This window comes from Canis lupus, chromosome 16 (genome assembly GCF_011100685.1).
Source record: "Canis lupus familiaris isolate Mischka breed German Shepherd chromosome 16, alternate assembly UU_Cfam_GSD_1.0, whole genome shotgun sequence".
Lineage (NCBI taxonomy): Eukaryota > Metazoa > Chordata > Mammalia > Carnivora > Canidae > Canis > Canis lupus.
In genome coordinates this window covers 24,984,328-25,007,623 of record NC_049237.1, presented here as the reverse complement: position 1 = coordinate 25,007,623, position 23,296 = coordinate 24,984,328, and the positions used below count along the sequence as shown (strand labels likewise).

Below are 23,296 nucleotides of genomic sequence, written 5' to 3'. Positions count from 1 at the left end.
GCTGGGCCCAGGGCTGGGTTCCTGACCCGTCTCATCTGCTCCTCACCGAAACCTATTCCTGGATATGAAATAGAGGGAGACTGAGTCCTGCAGAGGGTAAGGGATTTGCCTGGTGCTGCAGGCCATGCAATGGAAGAACTAAAGTAGCAGAGGAAGAACTGAACTCAGTTTCAGGGAAGGCCGTGCCCCATCCATGAAGCCTCCCTTCTTTGTCCTTTCTCATACCTCACTCTACTTCTTTGTCCTTTCTCATACCTCACTCTACTTTCACATGCTAAAGAAGAGTGATCCTCACTGAAATTTGCTTTACTTAAGTATCTTCCTACCAGCTGGAGCCAAGAGAGAATTACACATGGAGACAGGGAGCACCGGGCTCACCAGAGGGGTAAATGCGGCTCTTTCCCACCTTTGCCCAGAGGTTCCTTGGCATGGCTTCAGAGTGCAAAGTGGTCCCCATGTGACCCCAGCCCAAACTGCCCAGGGCCTGATTCTCTGGCCAGGACCCTAGGTTGGGGACGTGCTCAGACAGTCTCCAATCGGAGACCACGGGCGAGCAGGCAATGGACATCATCACCAGCCCAGCCAACCAAAGGTTTCCAGGCTTCTGGTTCAGCCACAGCCTCTGTGCCGGCCAGCACACCACCACCCCCTTCCCATCCCTATACCCCCCAGCACAGGAAGGCTACTCAGATCAGGACACGGGCTGTGAGCTGTGAGCTATGCTTCCCGTGGACTTACAGCATCCACCCCATGTTTTCCCCTCACATGAAATGCTGTAACAATCCCTTCCAAGTATTTACAGATCTGCGGATGGGAATGTATTTCAGAGGTCTTCAATGACAATAAAAACCAGTTGTTTTCAGCCTGCCAACTCCACCCCGGGAGCTGTGTGCCTTCTCCTCTATTTAATTTTACTTTGACCGAACTGGATTTCTGGATGTGAGTGCTTTTGTTCTTTCTTTTTTTTTTTTTAACATACACACATCTACACTCAGTCACCCAAAACAGGGCATGAAGTTTTCCTTGAAATTAATAACCATGTTGTACATAGTCACTTGGAAAGGAGCTTTCTCCTTTTATTAAAAAAAAAAAAAAAAAGGAAGTCCAATTACCATATCCCCTACCTTCCCATCATTCCAATACTCATCGGACAAACTTTCATTTCATGTCTACCATGGGGAAGACACAGTTCCAGGGACTGTTTAAGTACAAACAGGCCTTGTTTTGTTCATTCTAAGACACAGATTATCTTCACATTTGTAAAGTGAAGTATGCTTCCTTTGTCAGGGTACAAAACAGCACATCTCATAATTAATGGGCGTCTTGCATTAGGTAAAATAGGGCACAGGACACAGACCCTGCTCTCCAGCAGCTTACAGATGTTGCAATTACTGTGCTGGCAGCCGGTTTTCCTCACCTGCGGGAGGAAACCCAAGGTTTACTTTGGAAAAGGCTGAATCTACTTTTTGCAAGAGATCGAACAGCCCTTCAGAGTAAAGCACTCTGCCTCCAAACAGCAGCACAGCCAAGATACCTTGAAAAAAGAGTCCGGCAGAGTGAGAACAAATTAGTGAAGGTTCAGGAACTTCTGGAAAGATTTCTTTTAGGAAATACTCCCAAATGCTAACAGCGAGACCTGATTTCTGTCCTTTCCTATTTGACTCAGTTTGGTGTTACAAAGTACGGTTTTACTCTTTATGAGGAAACATATAAAAGGGAAAAAAAATCCTTCCAGAAGGCAGGGAAAATTTCTGGAGGCAAAGAAATCTTTTTTTCCACAGCAAAAAAATACTGGGGTAAAGGAGTTGCCACCTGAACTCGGAAGCTCAAAATACTGGAGTAGCCAGGACGAGAGGAAGCTCTGAACTATCTTAGCAGAAGTACATCATCATACACACTTCTAGCAGAAAAAGCTTAAGGGTGTTTACAAATAGGAGAAGCTACAGAGCCTGGCCGGAGGTGGGGTCCTAGGCTCCCAGCAATTATAAACCAGATCTTCACATCCCTGGGATAAGCTAACGTGAGGGAAAGATGCGGATGGGCACCGAGTTGTTAACAGCAGGATTACTAGTGTGGCAGCCTGCAAATGCGATACTGCCCTGTTTAAGAGAAAGGAGTGGCACCCTGTTGTCACCTAGCAGGAAAAGCAGAGATAACAAAAAGCAGAGCAGTGCATCCCAATTTCAACACAGCAGGCAGGCTGGCCACCATGTTGAATTCAGAGCCTTTGCACCATCTAACTGTTGGCTTTCCCACATCTGGTACTTGATCCAGGCTGATCCAGCTGCATTCCTGAGTATCAGCACACAGGTGTTTCTACTGACACTTTTCCCTGTTGGGGGAAAAAATGTGCTCTGAACTGAGGGGGTACAGTGCGAGGTGGAGAGCCTAGTGGCCAAATAGACCTGCCAGAGATTTAAAAATGCACCGCCTGGGAAGGAGGTGACGGGCTGGCACGCCCAGCTCCACCGAGGCTGCAGGAGTCTGAGGATGCATTGGCAGAAGGGCGAGTGTGTGTGCTGACCCAGAAGGAATGCACCCCCTTATTCCTAGAGCTCAGAGAAAGCCTTCCAACAACCTGATGTCTTCCCACCGGGGATGTCAGGGCCACTTAATGCAAAGTTTGATCCGTGGAGTAGGGAGTAAAACATTCTCTTTCTTTTCTGTTGTGTGTCAGCTTGCATTGCTGAATTTCTTTGTTTCCTAACTGAATCCCATCAGCCTGGCTGACTGCCTCACTTACTTGAAATGAACTGAGCTAAGAAACAAGTTTCTCAACAAGGCTGCATTCTCCAGGATGCTGAGAAGGGCAGAGTTAAGCTCAGCCCCTGCAGAGTGAAAAAAAAAAAAAATCCTATTTATTGCCTTATAAGAACATTACAAACAAAAAAAACCAAAAAGTATCTCCTGCACCCAGTTCAAAAGGCTTGGCAACACCATACCCATGCTGAGGGGATAAATGCCTCCATGCCAGAGCCCAGTGGCCGTTCATCTTCTCTGAAATGAGGAGGGCAGCATACCAGATAGTAAAAGAACTCCAGGTGGGAAAGTCAGATTCCTATCTATGAAATAAGTGGATTTGATAGGATGACCTGGAGGGTCCAGGAGGACCTCCAAAATTCTCTGAACCCAAGAAGAAAATCACCTCAGGGTGAAAGGAACACAGTCCCAAGCCACTAATTACTCAGATCGCCAAAACCTGACTGGTCATTAAAATAAGATCTACCCCTCCCTCCTATAAGCAGTAAGCAGGTGGCTGGCCAACTTAGCAGGTAGCTACTACAGTGAGGAAAGGAAGTACCTCTCAGGGGAGTAACCTGAGCACCCTCTAGACCCCCACCCTACACCATAAGGCCAACCTTCCACATTCAAATTCCCTCCCAAAGCTTGCCTCTTCAGCCCACTTCTAGAGAATGTCTCTAATTTAGCTAGTTGCCACAAAATCCCCAATTACCAGAATTTTGGTAAGTAAGTGGGAATGGAGGGAGGAGATGTGATGACAAGTTCAGGTTGGTAAGTTCCAGACAAAGACTCTGAGCATAAAGACACAGATTCTCTTCTCACAGTTCCCTAACATTAATCTGGCCTTGGGTTCCCACAGCCTCCTCCTCTGCTGGTGAGTTATATCATGACTCTGTGACTCTCTAGAAAAATCACTGATTAGTGTTTGGTCAGCGTTTAAGAAAAAAAATAAATTAATTAATATGTACTTTATTCTAGGTAAGTATTTAGGAGTCAGGTATCTAGCACAGTGCTTTGCACTCAAGAAATGTTGAATGAGAGGAGCCTGGGTGGCTCAGTCCGTTAAGCGTCTGGGTCACAATCCCAGAGTCCCAGATCAAGTCCTGTGCTGGGTTCCCTGTTGAGCAGGGGGTCTGATTCTCCGATTCTCCCTCTCCCCCTGCTCCTTCTCTCTCTCTCTCTTACATAAATAAAAAATCTTTTTAAAATGTTGAATGAATGGATGCATGAATCAATGAATGATCAAATACATTGAATTTGAGTTCCTGATTAGGAAGGCACAGTTGGTCAATCACCGCCACACACTGAGTTCCAGAATTTTCCATCACTCTTCCCTCAGGAGCTGAGCCTAATAGAAGTCATATGAGCATAAAACTTCAGCTAATATATTACCTTTCAGAGTTTACTTTAATATGGTTCCCTAGATTTGCACAATATCAAGGGACCCACTTCTAAAAGTGAGTGTGTTCATTTGTAGTATCTGAAAAGGTTCAGTGAAATCTAAATGTGGCTCCTTGGTTAGCTCCTGTAAGAATTCTTTGGGATCATAGCCATATCTTAAAAGATTCTTTCTGCCCCAGCCATGCCACAAAAGGCTTCTAATCAGGATTTCTGAGAGATTGTTTTTCCTCTGTCCAAATTCATCTTTGGGAAGGAATCTCAACCCCACCTGTAAAAGAAAAACTTGTCGCTAACACAGTGTGGGGCTGTGTACCCACAGACTCTACGGCAGGAAACCTGCTGGGCTCAGCTGGGCTCTCGGCACCTCTGATGAAGCAAAGCGGTGAGCATCAAGAAGCAAATGTGACTACTGGTCAATGGAAGGGTCAGCAGAATCTGCACACATCACCTCAGGGGCCCTCTACCATTTCCTTTAACTTCATTTAAAACAGCAACCTAAGAAAAGGATGTGACTCAAAGACAAGCAGGAAAATGCATACTGGACCAATCTTCCTAGATGTCCTCAGTCCTCCACCAAGAACAAAGGAGGCAGAGATGCCTAGCACACAAACAAAACACACAAGGCATATCCATCCTCACGAAGTTTTCCATGGCAAAGGGTCTGAGTTCTCCCCCTTCCATCTTCAGTCACCATGACAATCCTGAGAATATGTGTGTCACATGTACAATTTACTCCAACTTGCATGTTCAGGTCACATTTGTGTGACTCAGATATGCCCTCTGCCAGTTCTAGGCCCTTCCACATGCCTCACTATGTGTGGTTAATGAAAACATGGAGCAGGTAGCCCTGAATGGACAGACACATTACCTACCGTTCTGCTTTTCCTGGTAAGAGTTCTGCATGAAATCCAGCCTCAGGGACACAATACAGGAATCGCAGGAAATACACTGTTCATTGTCAGACTGTACCTTCCTTCAGCAAAGTGGGCCTGGCCTAAGCAGAGCCACTTCTCGGCACCCTGATAAAATAGAAGGAGCCAACCCTCCAAACAGATGTGGTTGACATCTACCTCTCCCAGAGAAGATGGGGTCAGGGTTTCTGGAGCTGTTCAGGTCTTCCATGAGGCTGACTAGAAGGAGCCATCCTTGAAAGGTCCCCTGAGTTCTGCTCCCCAGGCCACATCCAGCCCTTCTCCTGGGGCTATAAGGGCTGATTTGGAATTCCTTTTTAACCCAGAGTGATTTGGAAAGGAGGAAGAGAACTCTCACTACAGGGAGGAGGTCAATTTTCTGTGCCAATAGGACCTGACAGGGGCCCCTCTAAATGCCCACAGCACTGGACTCCCCCTCCCTGGGAGGGCACCCTGTGCCATCATTTCAGAGCCTGGATGGAGTGGTGCTGACACCTAGGGGATGGAGAAAGACTAGTATGGAGGGACAGCCAGCTAAGCAGCCCGCAGGACCTCCTAGGTGTCCCCCCGCCACCACCCCGGGAGCATCCAAGGAGTGGTGTTATTTCCTAGCTCCTCCACCTGTCCTCAAGTCTGCCACCCTCTTCTCCTGGAGAAGGTCCCCCCAAACCCATCCAGTGATCCCTCACAGAAGGGCAGAGGCCAAGTTTAATAAAAACGAGCCAGTTCTCCACCCTATCTACATCTCATGGACCTGAGAAAAGCAGCCATTCGGGCAGAATAAAGGGAGAGACCATGAAGCTCCAAAGAGATGCATCCACAGGCTCCGTGTTGACCAGGGATGCAAACTAGGAAGACCAGGGAATATGCCGAACCTCCCAGAGGTGGCCAGGGATGCTTTCTTACCAAACTCGCTGGCGCAGAGATGTTCAATTATGGCTTCAGATTTCAACTCGTTGTCACACGGAGGACACACGGTTGTGCCTGGGAAGGGAAAGCAGGAGAAAGAGGAGCTGTGAGTAATAGGGGTTAGGGGTTCTAGAAGGAGCTCCCCCTGGGGAAGAGGTCAGGACCAGGCTGAAAGCAGTTAAAGGTCTTCCGGAATTTCTGAAGGGCAACTAGAGAATCAAAGAGTCCTGGAGCCCTGGCCCTAAAGCCAAATGCACATAGTTTCTTGAAACCATGGGGGATAAAACTATTGACTATGGCATGACCATGTATTTACTTATTAAAGATTTTATTTATTTATTCATGAGAGACACAGAGAGGCAGAGACACAGGCAGAGGGAGAAGTAGGCTCCCTGTGGGGAGCCCGATGCAGGACTTGATCCCAGAACCCCAGAATCACAACCAGAGCCTAAGGCAGATGCTCAACCGCTGAGCCGCCAGGTGCCCCTGGCACAACTATTTCAACCCAATTTACCTGGGGCTGGGCAGGGGCAGGTCTATGAACTGTGGCTTGAGGGGAGTCGTCATCTATTCCAGTTGTTTGTTTCTTGTTCTTCCTCCCCTCTCCTTTAAGTGTCTCTCTCTGATCCATGCCCCGTTCCCATGCCCAAACTCCCAACAGGACAGCAGATCAATCTGACCCCCTCTCTAGGAGCCAAGGGAAGGAAACTCAGTCAGAATCACAAAGTCTATGATGGGATGAGCACTGGGTGTTACTCTATATGTTGGCAAATTGAACACCAATAAAAAATAAATTTATAAAAAAAAAAAAAAAAAAAAAGAATCACAAAGTCTAGCCACAGGCCCCAAAGTCCTGTTTCCAAAAGGGCTATTGCAGTGCAAGTCCCTGCCTGCCTGCCTGCCTGGGTGGGAGGCAGGGGCACCTGGGTGGGGGCTGGGGGTAGCATTAGCAAGGGCTGCCAAATGGGAGAGCTGGGAGGGCGGAGCTACAGGGGACCCTCTGAAGGCCTTTGCACGGCATTGTGAAGTACTTTGAAGAGGAGTGTGTGTGGCAAGCATGAGGGCCATTGCCAGGCACTAGGCACAGCAGCGGGGGTGGGGGGTGAGGGGGGTGTACTTCTGAGGCCAGAGGCCTCCTCCAAGCCAAAATGCTGGGGAGGGGATCCCTGGGAGGTGAAATGCCTCTGTGGGAGGACAGGGAGAAAGTGCAATCCCCAGAAGGGTGAGGTGGCCTATCAACCCCACCACCAACCCCACCATTATCCATTGACCACTGGGAGTTTAATCCATGATCTAGGGAAGCCTTAGCACGTTCTAAGGGCACCTCACCTCTGGCAAAGCACTGGAGGCCAAGCTGGAGCAGAGGAGCACAGGAAAGTCACCCCAAGGCAAATTGTAAGATGTAAGGCCCTCTGTCTTCTTCTCCCCCACTGCCCTCTGCAGTGGCCTCAGTGGCAGCATCCCCTGCCTGTGAGTTGCCCTGTGGCTCAGTGAAACGGACCAAGCCCCCACCATGGTGATGCTATGGGGGAAGCGACACAGCCCTGCTAGGCCAGTGCTGCTCCCAGGACATACCTAGTCCCCAGCCCATCACCCCCACTTCCAAGCAGGGTCCCCTCTTGGCCCAGCAGAGACCACAACCCTTCATCTTCCGAAACATTCCTCTCCCCCACTTCACTTTGTGCCCAGGGCCAAACACCATCCAGATTCTGAGGGCAGCATGAACCACAGCCAGTCTTCTTCTAAGCAGAAGACCGTGTGACTGTCTTTTGGCCCAGAATTTGGAAATTTGCTTTTCAACCAGAACTTGAAATTAGGTTCTGGAGGTAGTGTTTCTGACAAAGGGAAAAACTAACCCAGGATTTTGCATTATAGTTGTTGCTTCCGTGGGGAGAAAAACAGGAAAAAGAGGTCCTGAAATACGGGAAGGACCATGTAACCCATCCCGGGAGAGTAAAATGTGCCTTGGGGTTTTCTTTCTTTCTTTCTTTCTTTCTTTCTTTCTTTCTTTCTTTCTTTCTTTCTTTCTTTCTTTCTTTCTTTCTTTCTTCTTTCTTTCTTTCTTTTTCTTTCTTTCTTTCTTTCTTCTTTCTTTTTCTTTTCTTTTCTTTTCTTTTCTTTTCTTTCAGTGGAAGTTATCACACTGCAAGTTTCTATTAATATAATCTCAACCAAACAAGTAGCAGGGCTGGGGCAGTGAGAATATAAAACACTGTCCCCCTGGCACACTCACATCATTCCCTCCCCTCTGGATCCTCTGGGTTCCCTGATGGGCTCTGTAGGCCACAGGGGCATTTCTCTCAGGTCCATCAATTAATGTTTGACCTTCAGTGCCTCTCAAGGTAGAAAGAGCATGTTGGGGTGAGCTTGTGTGCTCTCAACATGGCTAACCCCCATCGTGACTTTTCTCGTGGCCAACTGTGGCGCAGCTTGCTCCAAGGAAAGGAGGAATGTGTAATGCAATATTAATCTGTGCCCCCTCTGGTGTGTCCTTGGGGCCCTGCAGGCAGCCTCAGCGGGAGAAATCCACCATCCATCTGAGAGGTAGAACTAAACTGCTGTTTTAAGGTATATTGAAAATAATGTTTAAAGCAAAGGAACCAAAAACAGAAAGGTTTTGTGTTTCATTAATATCTTAAGGGGAGGAGAGGAGACAGTCCAACACTAGAGTTACAATTAAGTGATTTTTTAAAAAAATCAGTACCCATATGTGCTGTCTCTCTCTCTCTCTCTCTCTCATGCACACACACATACACACAATTACACAAAACTCTCTGGCGCACACACAGCAGGTCTTCCCTGGCCAGGGCCTTGATACCCCGAGACAAAACCCTCGAGAGGCTCTCAGGAGACCTAAGGGCACCATGGCCTCTGCAATCTGCCACCAGAATGGCCACGCTGATCTAACACACAACACATCTGGACAACAAAAAAATAAAACCCCAAATATGTGCCGATTCATACAATTTCACTCAGTGAAACCTGGCTGGAAGGGGAAGCAACAATTTATCGGCCTGGGAATGGATAGGTCTCCTGTAAGTGCAAGATTTAGAAATAACTGTCCTGGAAGTTCATAAAGTTATGCCTCTCCCGTAACAGATGCTGACAGAGCCAGGGCGTCAGCCTTTTGGAGGGAAAAGTAGCTTTGGACTGATCTCTCATTATCAAGTTGATCTTTACTAACACGTGGCCCCTAAGGCTGCCCAATACCCCCCCCAAAACATGCCCAATTACATGAACAGCATGCAGAGATATGTGTTGCTTTGAAAATTTGGTTTTAATTTCAAAGAATAAAGAGAGAGGAGGCTAACAGTAGTACACGTGTATGTATTTGCCCAAAAGCACCAGTCCCCATTCTGGAGCTACTAGCCAGAAGGGTATGAGGACTGGCAGTGTGGTCTGTCTCACCCTGCTCCTACACACACACACACACACACACACATGCACACACGCACACGCGTGCACACACAGCCCTTCTGACCCCTACGCTCAGCTGACAATGGCCATGCAGCCTCAGAGGACCTCATGTGGGGCTCCCTCCCACCAGAGCGGCAGTGCTGGGGAGGAGTTGGTGCTCTCTCGGGGCAGAACCTCTCACCAAAAACAATGAGAGAACCAGTTCACAAGCCCCACACCTGACTGGTCCCCTCCGGGCTTGTCTCTTTTGGGCAGCCGGCCTTGGGAGGATGCCTGCCTAGGCACTCCTGGGCTAGAGGGGAGGAGAGGGGACAGCGGTAACAAGGCCCAGACTCAGGAGGTGGCAGTCAGGTGAAAGGGCGGCCAAGGAGTCAAAGATGAGAGAGCAACGATCTCTTATTCCCCCACTCCTCCCCCACTCCGTGCCAGCCGTTGGGACAATTCTCCCCTCTTTATAGGTAGGCATCTCGGTCAGTCCCCCATTGTCCCCTCAAAAGGGATTTGCCCAAAGGTCTTCACTTCATGTGCACAGGCTGTCCCCCAAAGAGACGACTGGGAGTGCAGCAGAGGCCTCTGGGGCAGAGCCGGGCTAACCTCCCCCTGCCAGGCCAGGAGGAAGGGGAGAAGGGAAATCTGTGGGCTGCAGGGGATCGCCCCACAACGCAGACCACAAAGTGCTTTGTTTGCTCTAGGTAATTGCTAAGCTCCAGCTCCCAAAGGGCCGCACTTCCCCCAAAGGTTAACCTTGTGCAGACACCCAGGAAGTGGCCAACAGAGGTGCCCTGGCCACTTCAGCCAGGCTGCTGCCTCTCCCACCTGGCAGGGGCCCAGGCCACCCAACCTCGGTCACAGCTGACCAGTGTCTTCACCCCCTAGAATAAGCAGGAGCATGGAGAGTCCAGGACTCCTTTTCCCCATCCTAGCACCACCCTCACGCTGGAAGACTAGACCCTTCGGAGGACATTTCTCTTTTAGGCATCATTTCAAGGCGAGCTAAGTCCCCCACCCCAAACACCCTCCTCACACCCCCGGGGACACGTGCCCTGCGCTAAGCGCACCTTGGAACTGCTCGCCATCCCCGGACTAAACGTACATCTTTCAGCCTCGACCCTACTACTTCTGAAGAATTCGCTCCCGTAAGAGTCAGGCCAGCTGGGTTTTTTGCCTGTTTGTTTTGATTTGTGTCTTAGAGTCTCCCAGATTTTTTTCCCTCCCACTCAAGAGCTACCCTTTAAGTGGGAGGGGTTCGGAGAGGAAGCACAGGCCCGGCGGCGGGGCAGTTGGGAAAGTGCGATTTTCCGAGCCCCACTCCCCAAGGAGAGAGGAACAATGAGCTAATTACATTTTTATCTTTCTAATTACCTGAGGATTTGTGTGAATGGGAGAAGCAGGGGGTATGCAGGAAGGAGGGAACGCGCTTTCTAGCCCCCAGCCCTCCCCGAGCTGTGGCCTGAGAAGGTGGAGAAACAGAAATCCTGTTTCTAAACTTTTTTCTCAGCCAGTTCGGTAGCCCTGCCGGAGCTCCTTGGCTGAATGACTAGCTAGGAAAGTCGGGGCGTGGAGGGGGGGGGGAGTGCGGGTTAATCCTCATCGAACCTATGAAAATGAACAAAGCTGCGCCTTAGCTTTTTCTCGGCGTTTCTGGGCTTTCTACGCTTTGGATTTGGGTGTTTTCCTCTGGGGCATCTTGTCTCGGGTGTTAAAAACGTCCACGGGGACCCGTTCCCTCCCAGAGGGAGAAGGGCTGTCCCTTCACAGGGAGAATGAGGCTTTGTCTCAGGTATGGAAAGAGCGAGCCGAGGTCCCAGGAGGAGCCGCTCGGGGCACCGCGTGGAGCTCGCTGGGGGCCTCGGCGCCGCCGCCGCCGCCGCCGCCGCCGCCGGGAAGCCCGCGGCGCACCTGGGTGGGGAGCGGTGCTGAGCGACACCTCGGACCGACCCGAGGCTTTTTAAAAACTCGCTCCGCACGGCTCGGGAGCAGCCCGCAGGGAGCACGTCCGGACGCCCGGGAGGAGCGGCGGGCCGGGCGGGGGTGCGCGGTGGCCCCCGGACCCCCGCCCGCCCCGGCTGGGGGGCTCGCGCGCGTGGGGGGGGGGCGGCCTGACCTTGGGGCTTGGAGGCCTCGGTGGCATTGGGCGGGGTCATGGCGATGCAGACATCCCCCTCGGGGAACTTGTCACACTTGAGCATCTCGGGCCAGTAGAAGCCGAAGAACTGCATGACGGGCTCGCAAGAGTCGCGCACGGCCTCGCAGAGCCAGCGGCACGGGTAGATGGGCCGGTCGAGGCACACGGGCGCGAAGAGCGAGCAGAGGAAGACCTGGGTGCCGATGTGGCAGTTCTTGTTGAGCAGGGGCACCCAGCTGCTGGCCTGCTGCTTCACCTCGGCCATGGTCTCGTGCTCCAGCAGGTTGGGCAGCACCATCTTCTTGTAGCCCACGTTGTGGCACAGCCGGAGGTCGGCCGGGATGTCCACGCACTGCGGCGGCTTGGTGTAGAAGCGCCCGCTCTGGTAGGAGCCGATGTCCGACTGGAAGCTCACGTAGTCGTACTCGCTGGCCGAGCTGGCGGCCAGGAGCCCGGCGGCCAGCGCCAGCAGCACGCCCCGGGCGGCCCAGCGCCGGCCCCCCGCGCCGCGCCCGCTGCCCATGCCGGCTCGGCGCACCCGCTCCCGCGACGTCGGGGCTGCAGCGGCCGCCTCCCCGCGCGCGTCCCGCCGCAAACTTGCAGGGAGGGACCTCCGGGGACAAAAGGCGGCGTCCCCGGCGCCGCCCGGTGCTCGGCGGCCGCGCGCTCCTGCCCGGTGCTCGGCGGGTGGCGGCCCTCGGCCTGCGGCGGGAGCTGGCGCGGGGAGGGCGCGCGGCGAGGAGGGGCGCGGGGAGGGGGGCGCGCGGCGGCCCGAGTGCAGCCCCGGCTCCGCGCGGCAGGGCGGCCAGCGGGCGGCAGGGCGGGCGAGGCGGCTGCAGGGCGCGCGGGCGGCACCGACCCCCGAGGCCGCGCGACTCGAGTGCCCGGCGCTCCCGCTGCAGAGCCCTCGGAGCCTCCCCGCGCAACCAATCAGCTCGCGGCCGCCGCGAGCCGCACTCGGAGCACGTCAGTCACCCGCGCAATTAGCCAATCGCTTCCCTCGCAAGAGGGTTCGGTTTGCTAGAAGTAAACCCAGGTCAACACCCCTTAAAAAACAAAACCAAAAATAAATAAATAAATAACGGGAGAAGAGCGGGGGTGGGGGGGGGGGGAGGGAGGAGAGAGGACCGAGAGGAAAAGAAGACGAAACGGACGGGAGGAGGAGGAGGGGGCCGACCCGAGTGTGGGGCGGGTGGAGAGTTGGCGCTGGCCCGCTGGAGCGGCTGGCAGAAAGCAGGAACCCTTCGCCGGACTCCCAAATCCGCGCGATAGTGAACGCTTTCCTTTTTTTCTTTTCTTTTTTTTTTTTTTTTTTGACGCTTTTTCCTAATTCCAAGCAGCAGCCCACCAGACAAGCGGCCCACCTCTCGCTGCTGTCCTCCGGGGCCGCAGTACAAAGGCAGACGGGATCGGACAAACCCGGACCCGGGCCCAGCGAGGCGGAACCCACCGAGGTCGGCTTGCGAAGCCCCCGCCGGTCCCTCCCGCTCACGCAGGGGAAGCTGCAGTGGGGGCTGCTCGCTGGTTTAAAAGGCCGCACCTTCCCAGGTGGGGACAGCCGGACACCCGAGGCACTTGGTAATTATTGCAACGCGACTCGGCGTGGGAGGAAATATTACTCACAAGCCTGTTAGCTTTGGGAGGACAGGAAAAGAAAAGACCTACTCAAGTCCCAGCCTGACAGCTCGCCCGCGTGTGCACACATATACACATTGACATGTTTGTAGTGTAGAAAGCCCGAACATTAAAAACACATGTGCACTTATCAGTGTGGCTTGTGTAAATACCAAGCCCATCACTCAGGCACACATGCTACATTCAGAGCTGGTCCAGGAACCTCAAGTCAAAACCAAGGGTCCCCCTTAAGGCAGAAGGCCAATAGAATGTATTAGCAGAAATACAGCCAGGCCTTCTCATGTAGGCAATGCCCTCCTCCAAAGAAACAGAAGTCTCCCCATCCTCATTGTTCCTGGAAATTTTTTTGTATATTCAAACATTGAATTGCCCTAAAAGGAAGGGTCAAGCTCCAGAGAGCTGAGACTATGAGCATGACTGACCCCAGGGACAGGTGGCAACAGCGAGCAGCTCATGAAGTTCACTAGGTCTCCACACCACTTGTGTCTTGAACTGTGGGTGGAGGGAGGCCAAGGATGTTGAAAACCAGCATCTGAGCAGTGTGATACCAACCACCCCACGTGGCAAATGGGCCACAGAGCTCAGAGCTCAAGGCAGGCACTGTAGGAGGTGCTGCCTCCCTGGGCCAGCTTGTTTGGAAAGCTCTAGAGAAGCTTGCTTTGGACTCTGCAGACCTAATTTCTCAATGGACAGATTCCAAGTAAAACTACTAGAGTTTGCAAAGATGTGAGGCTCCTTTCTTAGAGCACTCATGCCTGTACAGCAATTGGGATTCCACTCTCCACCCTGGAAGCGTCTGCGATTGGCCAGCCCCAATGTTGCTTCTTGGCTAATGAAAGGTGCACCAAAGCAAGAGGGGCAGAATGTAGGGAAGGAGATGAGACAGATAGAGCAAGGCTTTGGATGGCCAAGGGTTAATCCCTAAACAATTGGTAATGTTCAGCCTGGCTTCTCTGGGGAAGACATTCCTCACAGAGAATAGACTGCAGGAGACCAGGCAACTGTGTCTCTATTCAAGGGGCATTTAGAGAAAAATGCTGTTGGTAGGGGGTCTTTTTCTTTCCTCTAGCCAGGCCCTCAGTCCCAAGCCAAATATATCTGTTTACTCACTCACTGGAAAGAGTTGTGTTTGTAGATAACATCCTCTCACCTCTGAAATCCAGGCCTAGCTGACCTCTCACTCACGTTTGCAGTCTCCCCAGATGGTGGGGAGACTTGGGTCTGTCCGCCATTAACATTCTGGAAAGTAGCTCAGGTGAACTGCACCTCCCCCGGTCTCGGAGGTCTCAAGCCAGGAGGAAATTGCACAGTCCCACTCACGAGAGGACCTAGCGCACACCTGGTTGTTCCTTGTGGTCTTTGATCAACCTCACCTCCCAGTTACCCACCCTATCTTACTGTGAGAGAGAGAGAAACAGAGAGAGAGAGTGAGAGAGAGACTTTCATTTTTCTTTTTTAAGATTGTATTTATTTATTCACAAGAGACACACAGAGAGAGGCAGAGACACAGGCAGAGGGGGAAGCAGGCTCTCTGCAGGAAGCCCGATGTGGAACTCCATCCTGGGATGCTCAAGCACTGAGCCACCCAGGTGTCCTGAGAGGGGCCTCTTGAGCCCCACTAGGGACACAATTGTCTGGAGGACAGACAGGGAGTGTGGTATAACTAAGAACTCAGAATCCTAAACCCAGTATAGTCCTGGCTCCTCCTAAAGGCCCAGTTGGAAAGAAGGACTGACTCGGTCCAAGTACCACTGATAGACTTGAGCCCACACCTGAGATTCTGGACAATGACTGCCTCCTGCTAATCAGTGCACATACTGTATAACAGCACCAGGCAGACCAGCCTGAAGACTGCATTTTAGAGGAGCCTCCAGGGGTTTTTGTTGGGGTGTTTTTTGCCCTTTTTCATATTATCAAAACTTTGTGCTTCGAAGTCAAGTCTCCCTTTCCCTAATGGCAAGAATGCATGTATATAGAGGAGAACGTTCTAGGACAAAGTTTCTTTAAACATGCAATTGACGTAACAGAGCTCCCAGAAACCAGGGTTCTATAGTATGAGAGTTGTGAGCCAGGAGGCACGTCTCTCCTTCTTGGACGGTTTGAATGAGCAGGGGGAAAATACAACTCTAAACTTGAGTTTTCCATTTCAAAAGAGTTCTGATTTTCCCCCACTGCCAGATGCCCATACATGAAAATTGGAAGTGCATTCCCTGTTGCTTCATAACACCAGCTAAGGAGGCATTCTTCCTCTTCCCATTGCCCAAAGCTGAATGTTGGGGCCAAGCAGGGCCACGGAGGGGCCTGCCAGGTGCCTACCTGGTGGCCTCTTCCCACACACAAAGCTAGCTCCTTCTGGCCTGTTCCTAGAAAAAGGCTGGGGTGGGATGGGGGTAGAGCTTTTCAGCCTCTTCCTCATATTCTGTCCTATTATCATATCATCAGTGATTTTTTTCTGACACTCCAGAGATGCACCCAGCATCCTCTGCATCAACCAGGAGCCATGCAGTAGCAAGAGGGTGTCCCACTTGTGGCTGGGTGGTGGCGGGTCTCGTGCAATGCAGAGAAAAGCATTCTGGCCCAGACTCAGGAAATAGTGAGTAGTGCTTTACTTCTGCTACTCACAGGTTGGGTGCCTTGCACTTTCTCCCTCTGGTCCTAGAGTTCTCATCTGGAAAACGAACTATTGATGCCTGTCCTGCTACTGCAAAAAGTAAACTATGGTACTTGCTTTTTAATATTTTTAGTATAAGTATGGCCCAAACATTGGATGGGACATACACATAAGATCAATTATTCCTGTTTATGTGAAGTTTAAACTGAACTCCATGTCCTGTGTTTAATCTGGCAAGCCTACCACCCATCCTTCCAGCTGCCTTGCCTGACTCCGCACGGTCCGTCATCTCCCTTCTCTACCTGGCATTGGATTAACCACTCTCTCCTCCCCTTGCTCAGAACACTTCATTACAGCACTCGCCTGGACGTTTTAAAACCGTTTTGGGGTATCTACAGACTGTGTGACTGTGAGCCCATGGAAGGCCAGGATCTTGTCACATGTTGTCTCACATGGGCGTCCTCAGCATCTCTCACTGTCCAGGCAGCCAGCCAGTGCTCTGTAAGGCCCTCCAACACACAAAGAGTGTTGATATGTAGTGGAGGGAGGCAGAAAGTGAAGTAGCCAGGCTGAGAGAGGCATTACACCTGAGCGGCGATTATGCACTGGGTTTCCTAAGAACCAAGGTAAAAAGTAAGCGTGAACAACTCACATAGCTCTCTTTGTCTGCAGGAGAGAAAAATCTTTCCTAGATCTGAATTCTAAGGGAAATGATCCTAAGCACCTTACACAAGGATTGGAAAGAGGGCCTGGGGCTTTTGTATTGGCTTTCGTCTCATCCAAGTCCAGAGGGACCTGGTTGGTGCACAGATGCCACTATAGGCAGACTCCACTCTCTCTCCCCAGGGCACACACACAGTAGGCTGCTCTAGAGGCTGGGTAGGATGTGGGTGGTGAACATAGCGGCCAGCTCCAATAAGCGAGCAGAATTTCCTGTAAATCCTGCTTGGACACTACTGTGAATACTAATGCAATCTTGCTAAAAACAGGGGCTGGTGGGGCACCAGGGTGGCTCAGTCCATTAGGTGTCTGACTCTTGGTTTTGGCTCAGGTCATGATCTCAGGGTGGTTAGATCGAGCCCCACATCAGGCTCTGTGCTCATCGGGGAGACTGCTTGAGATCCTCTCCCTCTGCCTCTCCCGTTGCTTCTGCATGATTTCTCTCTTTCTTTCTCTCTCTCTCAAATAAATAAATTAATCTGTATTTTTAAAAATTTTATTAAATCCAATTATTTAACATACAATATATTGTTGGTTTCAGAGGTAGAGTCAGTGACTCATCCATCTTATATAACACCCAGTGCTCATTATATCATGTGCCCTCCTTAATGTGCATCACCCAGTTACCCCATCTCCTCATCCCCCTCCCCTCCAGCAACCCTCAGTTGTTTCCTATGATTAAGAGTCTCTTATGGTCTGTCTCCCTCTCTGATTTCATCTTGTTTTATTTTTCCTCTCTTCCCCTGTGATCCTGTTTTGTGTCTTAAATTCCATATATGAGTGAGATCATATGATAATTGTCTTTCTCTGACTGACTTATTTTACTTAGCATAATATCTTCTAGTTCCATCCATGTTGTTGCAAAGGGCAAGATTTTGGGTTTTTTGATGGCTGAGTAGTATTCCATTGTATATATAGACCACATCTTCTTTATCCATTCATCTGTTGAAGGACATCTGGGTTCTTCCTTTAGTTTGGCTATTGTGGACACTGCTGCTATAGACATTGGGGTGCAGGTGTCCCATCATTTCACCTCATTTGTATCTTTGGGGTAAATACCCAGCAGTATAATTGCTGGGTCATAGGGCAGCTCTGTTTTCAACTTCTTGAGGAACCTCCATACTGTTTTCCAGAGTGGCTGCGCCAGCTTTCATTCCCACCAACAGTGCAAGACGGTTCCCCTTCCTCCACATCTCCGCCAACATCTGTTGTTCCTGACTTGTTCATTTTAGCCATTCTCACTGGTGTGAGGTGGCATCTCATTGTGGTTTTGATTTGTATTTCCCTGATACCAAGTGATGTTGAGCATTTTTTCATGTCTGTTGTCCATTTGTATGTCTCCTTTGAAGAAGTAACTGTTCATGTCTTCTGCCCATTTCTTGATTGGATTATTTGTTCTTTGAGTGAATAAATAAATCTTTAAAAACAGGTGCTGGTATCCAGAAGGCCAGGTTTCCAGAAGCCTCGGACAACACCTGGGTGTGGGGTGAGGCAAGAGAAGCTGGTAGGGGCTCTAGCCCTGTGACACCTGATGCCAGGTCCTGGCTTCAGAGCTCAAGGCTTTACTGGGACACCACGGAGTAGGAAAAACAGGCCTTTAGGGAAGGCCTTCGCTTCACCTCTCCCCGGGAAGCGAAGTGGCACATGCTTCCCTGAAGGCAGGCCCCGTAAATCTGCCAGGATCACCCCAGGGAGGGCAGTGGCCCAGCAGCAGGACACATTCCCCAAGAAGCCCTGTGTTTATTTACATAACCCTTCATTGCAGAACACCAGACAGCTCCACCACCTTTCTCAAGAAGAGCTCAGATACAAATGAGGTGCCACAGGAGGAGTGGGAGAGTGCATCATCGCACTCCTGCTCCCCTCCAGAGAGCATTCAAACTGTGTCCGGGGCTGTCTGGGAAAGTGATCATGTGGGGCCCTCCACAGGAGCAGAGAGGGCTGCCTTCTGTGCCCAGCACCCCACCTTCCCCCAGCTGGCTCAGGCACGGTGTGGGCCCAGTACAGTGAGCTGTCTTCCTGGTATCTTCCCCATGTGCACCCTTCCTGCCTTATCACCTCAGAGCTGGCAGAGAAATTCATTATCCTCACTTTACAGAAGACCCAGAGGCTCAGAGTGGTAGGCCCCTCGCCACGAGTCCAGCCGCCACCACTCTGTGCAAGGCCGACTCAGATCAGGATCTTTGTATTTCAATCCCATTGACGCTGCACTAGGCTGAACTGCCTTTGCTAAATGCTCAGCCCTGGGAAGAGAAACCTGGAGAGCCTTCAGCTGTCCTTAACATCTTATCATGAATTCATTTATCAGACACTTCCAAGGGACCAGCTAGAAGGAAAAGATGGTTTTGAAAGAGGGAGAGGATGGAGAGATAGGTCTGGACAAGAGCATGAGGTGTTTTCCTATGGGATCCCAGGGCAGAAAAATAATAAGATGGAGTAGTGAGTACATACAGGTGCCAGAAGTCGGGGGTTGGCGCCGGTTGCAAGGACGGGTGGCCTGGCCTGGCTGGGGTTACTGAGGGGACCCCAGTGCTCTGTGCAGGCAACTGCCCATAAAGCATATACAGCTGGTCTGCCATCATATCAATGCCCAAAAGAAAGGCTCCAGGGGAGAAAAGACTGTGAGCCATGCCAAGAGAGGGGGCTCACTATACACCCATGAGAGAACGGGAGGAGGGAACTATACAAGCGCTGATCCAGGGTGCAAAAGATAAGAGGTCTATCTATGGTCCTCTCTAGAGTCTGAACATTTCCAGAGTTCCGTGATCATTCCAGGAGCGATATTTAAAATATTTAAAACCTGGTGTGGCATCATCAATAGGATTGTAGGTCACATGAAGATCACCTGTGCAGCCCTACGAGTGTGTATCAGCTGGACCCCCGTACTGGGACAATTCCAGCAGAGGTGTGAGTGGATATGCAGTTCCAAGGAGATACCACGCTGCCTCGTTCCTCTGTGCCTAAAACTCATACTGCCCTGGCAGGCCTGGCTGTCCCCTCAGCCCCTGTCCAATACTCAGCTCTCCACCTTCTCTTGGTGGACCCTTCTCCAGAGCATCCCAGCAAGAAGGGGCCAGGGCAGTCCTGTGTCTGCTCCTGGGCACCACAGCTCTCTGAGCACCTCTCCTTAAATACTCTTCTTGTTTACACATCTGGAGCTCCTCTAGAAGCTCTCTGAGGACAGAAACTATATCTTTTTTTGTCCTCCTATCTCCAATACTTATTGGCCCAGTGCCTGCCACATAGAAGGCACACAGTGGCCATGCCAAATGAGATTGGTCCTATAACCCAGCTCTAAGCATTGAGAATGAAGTGCAGGTTGGTAAGTGGGGCATCCTGGAAAGCATTCTAAAACAGACAACCTTAGAAGGCATGCACCTTGACCTTTCCCTCTTTTTCCTGCTTAATTCAGATGTGACACCAAGAGGTACAACAGTGATCTTGCAATCATGAGACCACCTGAGGATAAATGCCCACAGTGAGGGTGGAGGAACAGAAAGATGGAAAGAACCTCGTTTGTAAGAAATGAACTGATGGCCTACCCTGGAATTCTTGTTAGGTAAGGACTCTTTCTCTCTCTCTCTCTCTCTCTCTCTCTCTCTCTCTCTCTCTCTCGTTTTGAAATCCAAAGTTAATTGGGTTTTCTCTTGCATACCACTAGCAACAAACCTCACTGACATAGATCTGTAGTCTAGGGACTTTCCAAGCAGACAGAAAATTCAAAAGCTTAAAGTTCTAATTTTTACGTCACCTAGGATTTTACTACCCAAAGTTTGGTCCCCAGACCAGCAGCATCGAAATCTTCTGAGAACTTGTCAGAAATATGAAATTTCAGGCCCCGCCCCAGACATGTCCAATCAGAATTTATATTCTAGCAGGACTCCTAGGTGAATTTTATACATATTTAAGACTGAGAAGCACCAGCCTCAGAAACTCTAACATGTGCCTGCTATTTTTTTTATTTCAATAGCTGCAAAATACTCTAGTTTAAAGTGTCAAGATTTGTCACTCACATGCACTGCATTCCTCTATACCCCTCGATTTAGCATCCTACTGGAAGGACCCACTTTTCTGAACAGGAGACTAAGTCACAGACAAGCTCCTCAGCCACCCTAAATATAAACAATCCTTTAATAATAAAACCAAGTTTTCCGGCAGAAAGGGTGGACAGGCAACTTTCTTTTTTAAGGAAGCCACGCTGTAGGGGCATCAGAGAGTCAAGGGCAGGCAGCAAAGAGGTGCTGCCCCTTGGCCCCTCAGAAGCTGACTGCAGCTGCCAGGAGTGAACAGACCTTGCTTTCTTCCCCACGCACTGTAATTGAAGCAGCTGTGTATCTGGAGGCTTCTGTGATCTCCCAGCAGCTCCACACTCTATCACATTTAATATCTGTCACTATGCAAACATCACCCGTTATCAATCCCTCTAACACTTAGAGTGTTACAAAAAAGCCATAGCCCCCACCCCTCAGAAAAGTATAATTTGTCCATCCAACTCTTTTGTTCTTTATTTTTAACTGTAGTCTAGACCACCAAATTACTTAATACACGGTTTAAAGCTCCATAAATAACAACTCCCCAAGTAGAACCACTCAGCCTTGGAGCGCTTCCCAAGTTGCACATTAACTCCTCGGGTGTGAAGGGTTTCCAGCCATTTCGGTCCATAAATATATAACTGGCTCCTTCCTAAATTGCCACATAATCCCACTGCTTATATTTTCTTTTATTGCCATTATCACTGACGCCTTGACAGGGGAATAAATTATTCTTTCTGGAGAATGAAATGTTCTGCATCCTACATCATTTTAACTCACCCACTTTCCCAGATTTTTATTTTATTTCCATCCCCTCCCCAAGGAAATCTCCTCTTTGCAATTAGCCAAGATTTCTGATTGGAGTTTATTCCATTCTCTCTTTTCTCCTGATACAGCCTTTGCCCGAGCTGAGTCACATGAGAGAGGCCATCTAAGATGTATTCCCAAACCCCTAAAAGTGTACAGGTAGGAAAGAGAAAGACCCACATCAAAGCAACCAAGGGAGGAGTTTGTGCAGAGCAGAAGGATGGGGAGAGGGGAAGGGTGAAGAGCCCAGGCTGAGGAGATGTCACAGTTGGTCAGGACAGCGTGCTTCATCCCCAAGCATTCTTCTGCCCATCCTCCAGAAACTCAGAGAAGCCAAAGGGTGTGCAGGAGCCATGGCCCCAGAACAAGCCCACCAGGAACCTCCCTCACTGTGGCGTTGGGCACAGGTCCCCATAGCATACAAGTCTAACAATTCTGTCAGATTGAAAGACAATTCTCTCTCCCCATCATTCTGTTCCCCTCCTCAGCTCTGGCCTCACCCAAACTGTCCTAAACAAGGCTCTCGGCCCTCTGAGAGCTTTCCAAAGGTTAGGTAGTTGCTGTCATTGAGAATAAATGCACTTGCAGCTGATTTCCTGGGGTGGCAGGTAGGAAGAGCCAGGCAGTACTCAAGTCCAAAAAAGGGGAGAGAACTCTGAAGAATGAGTTCAGCTAGCCCCAGAGCCAAGAAAGTCAAACTTCCAAACCTCTGTCTGGTTAGGAATGACACCTAAACCAGCTGGCCACACCCTGCCTGCCTTCCCTCTTGCCTCCTCTGGTGGAGGTCCCCTTCAGGTCTCTAAGGTGAAGGGAAGTCCTGGATGGAGGCCCAGCTTTGCAAAACACAAGGAACCAGAAGTAATGTCCTCAGACTCACACGAGCCTCTCCTTTGTGCTTAGAAGGACGTATATGATAAATGTGTGAGCCCAGGCTCTCTGTCTCCAAAACCTCTCCCCTTATCTGCCACACATCATATTTCTCCTGGTTTAGGCATAACTGACCCTGGAATGAAAGATCTGTAGGCTGCTCGAAACAAATGCCATGACCCCTCTTGTTCTTTAGAGAAGAGACGTTCGTGGTGGGCAATGGGCTGCAGAGGGGAAGGAGCGACAGACACAGGTTGCATGATCTGCGATGTGGATGTGGCAGAAGCAGGAGCTCCTCGCCTGCTCCTCTCAGCAGCCAGGACTGCCTTTCCAAGCCCATTCCTGGATCAACACCCCTTCCTCCCACTGCAGGGGTACCAGATGGAGTGCCTTCCCCACAGCTGGTTACCAAGGGCCCTGCCTGGGAGGTGAGATACCCATGGCCCCTGGCCTGGCTGAGCAGCTCCTCCCTGGGGCCAGTGTGGGGCTAGAGAGCAGAGTGCAGGGGAGGGAGCGTCTGTGGAATGCAGCCCTCTCCCCAACACTCAGAGGCCAGCCTGCGGGGGCATAATAGAATACATTAGTCCGCAGCCCTTTCAGCGCTGCCTCTTTAAGAACAATGGTGGCAACTGAGCTGATTTTTGCCAAATGACTGGCTTTAGTCCATTGGGAACACAGAGGAGCTCACCAGACAAAGTCTATATTCAGGACTTCATACGGGGGTGGCTAATGGGCACTAGGGCACCAGCACCAGGTGACTTCCTGGGCCCCCCATTCAAAGCAATCCAGGAGATATCCTTGAGGCCAACCCCAGCCACTGAGCCCATCCCTAGACAGAGCCCACAGGGCTAAGAAATTGCTACTTGAAACAGGTAAGACAGATTTCATTTTTAATTTGAGGGCCCTGGTACCAGTGGCTGACTTCAGAACAATCTTTACCATTTGGAGTTTTATATTGGAAAACCCACCATGGCTGCTGGAAGAGAATGATGCTGTGATAACCTCAACCCTATGTGGGCGGAGCACGGAGCTAAGGAGTCTAGTTTTCCAGCTCGAGGTCCTGAGTGACATTTGTGATCTCTTCACTTCTCTCGGAGCCTCAGGTCCTTAAATCATGAGG

At 50.6% G+C, this 23,296-nt stretch overlaps 1 protein-coding gene and 1 long non-coding RNA gene across 2 annotated transcripts in view; one reads left to right on the top strand and one right to left on the bottom strand.

The window, feature by feature from the left end:
- SFRP1 (secreted frizzled related protein 1) overlaps nt 1-12,028 on the bottom strand; it is a 43,764-nt gene extending 31,736 nt beyond the window's left edge. Inside the window, exons 1-2 of the mRNA XM_038559971.1 lie at nt 11,485-12,028; nt 5,961-6,038 (exon numbers count right to left, since the gene is read on the bottom strand). Of these exons, the coding sequence (XP_038415899.1) occupies nt 5,961-6,038; nt 11,485-12,028 (622 nt within the window). The remainder of the gene's footprint in view (nt 1-5,960; nt 6,039-11,484) is intronic.
- Nucleotides 12,029-12,850: 822 nt separating this feature from the next.
- LOC111090277 lies at nt 12,851-22,858 on the top strand. The gene is made up of 4 exons (XR_005371073.1): nt 12,851-13,083; nt 19,884-20,030; nt 21,399-21,468; nt 22,373-22,858. It is a non-coding gene; the product is annotated as an uncharacterized LOC111090277 (long non-coding RNA).
- Nucleotides 22,859-23,296: the final 438 nt, after the last annotated feature.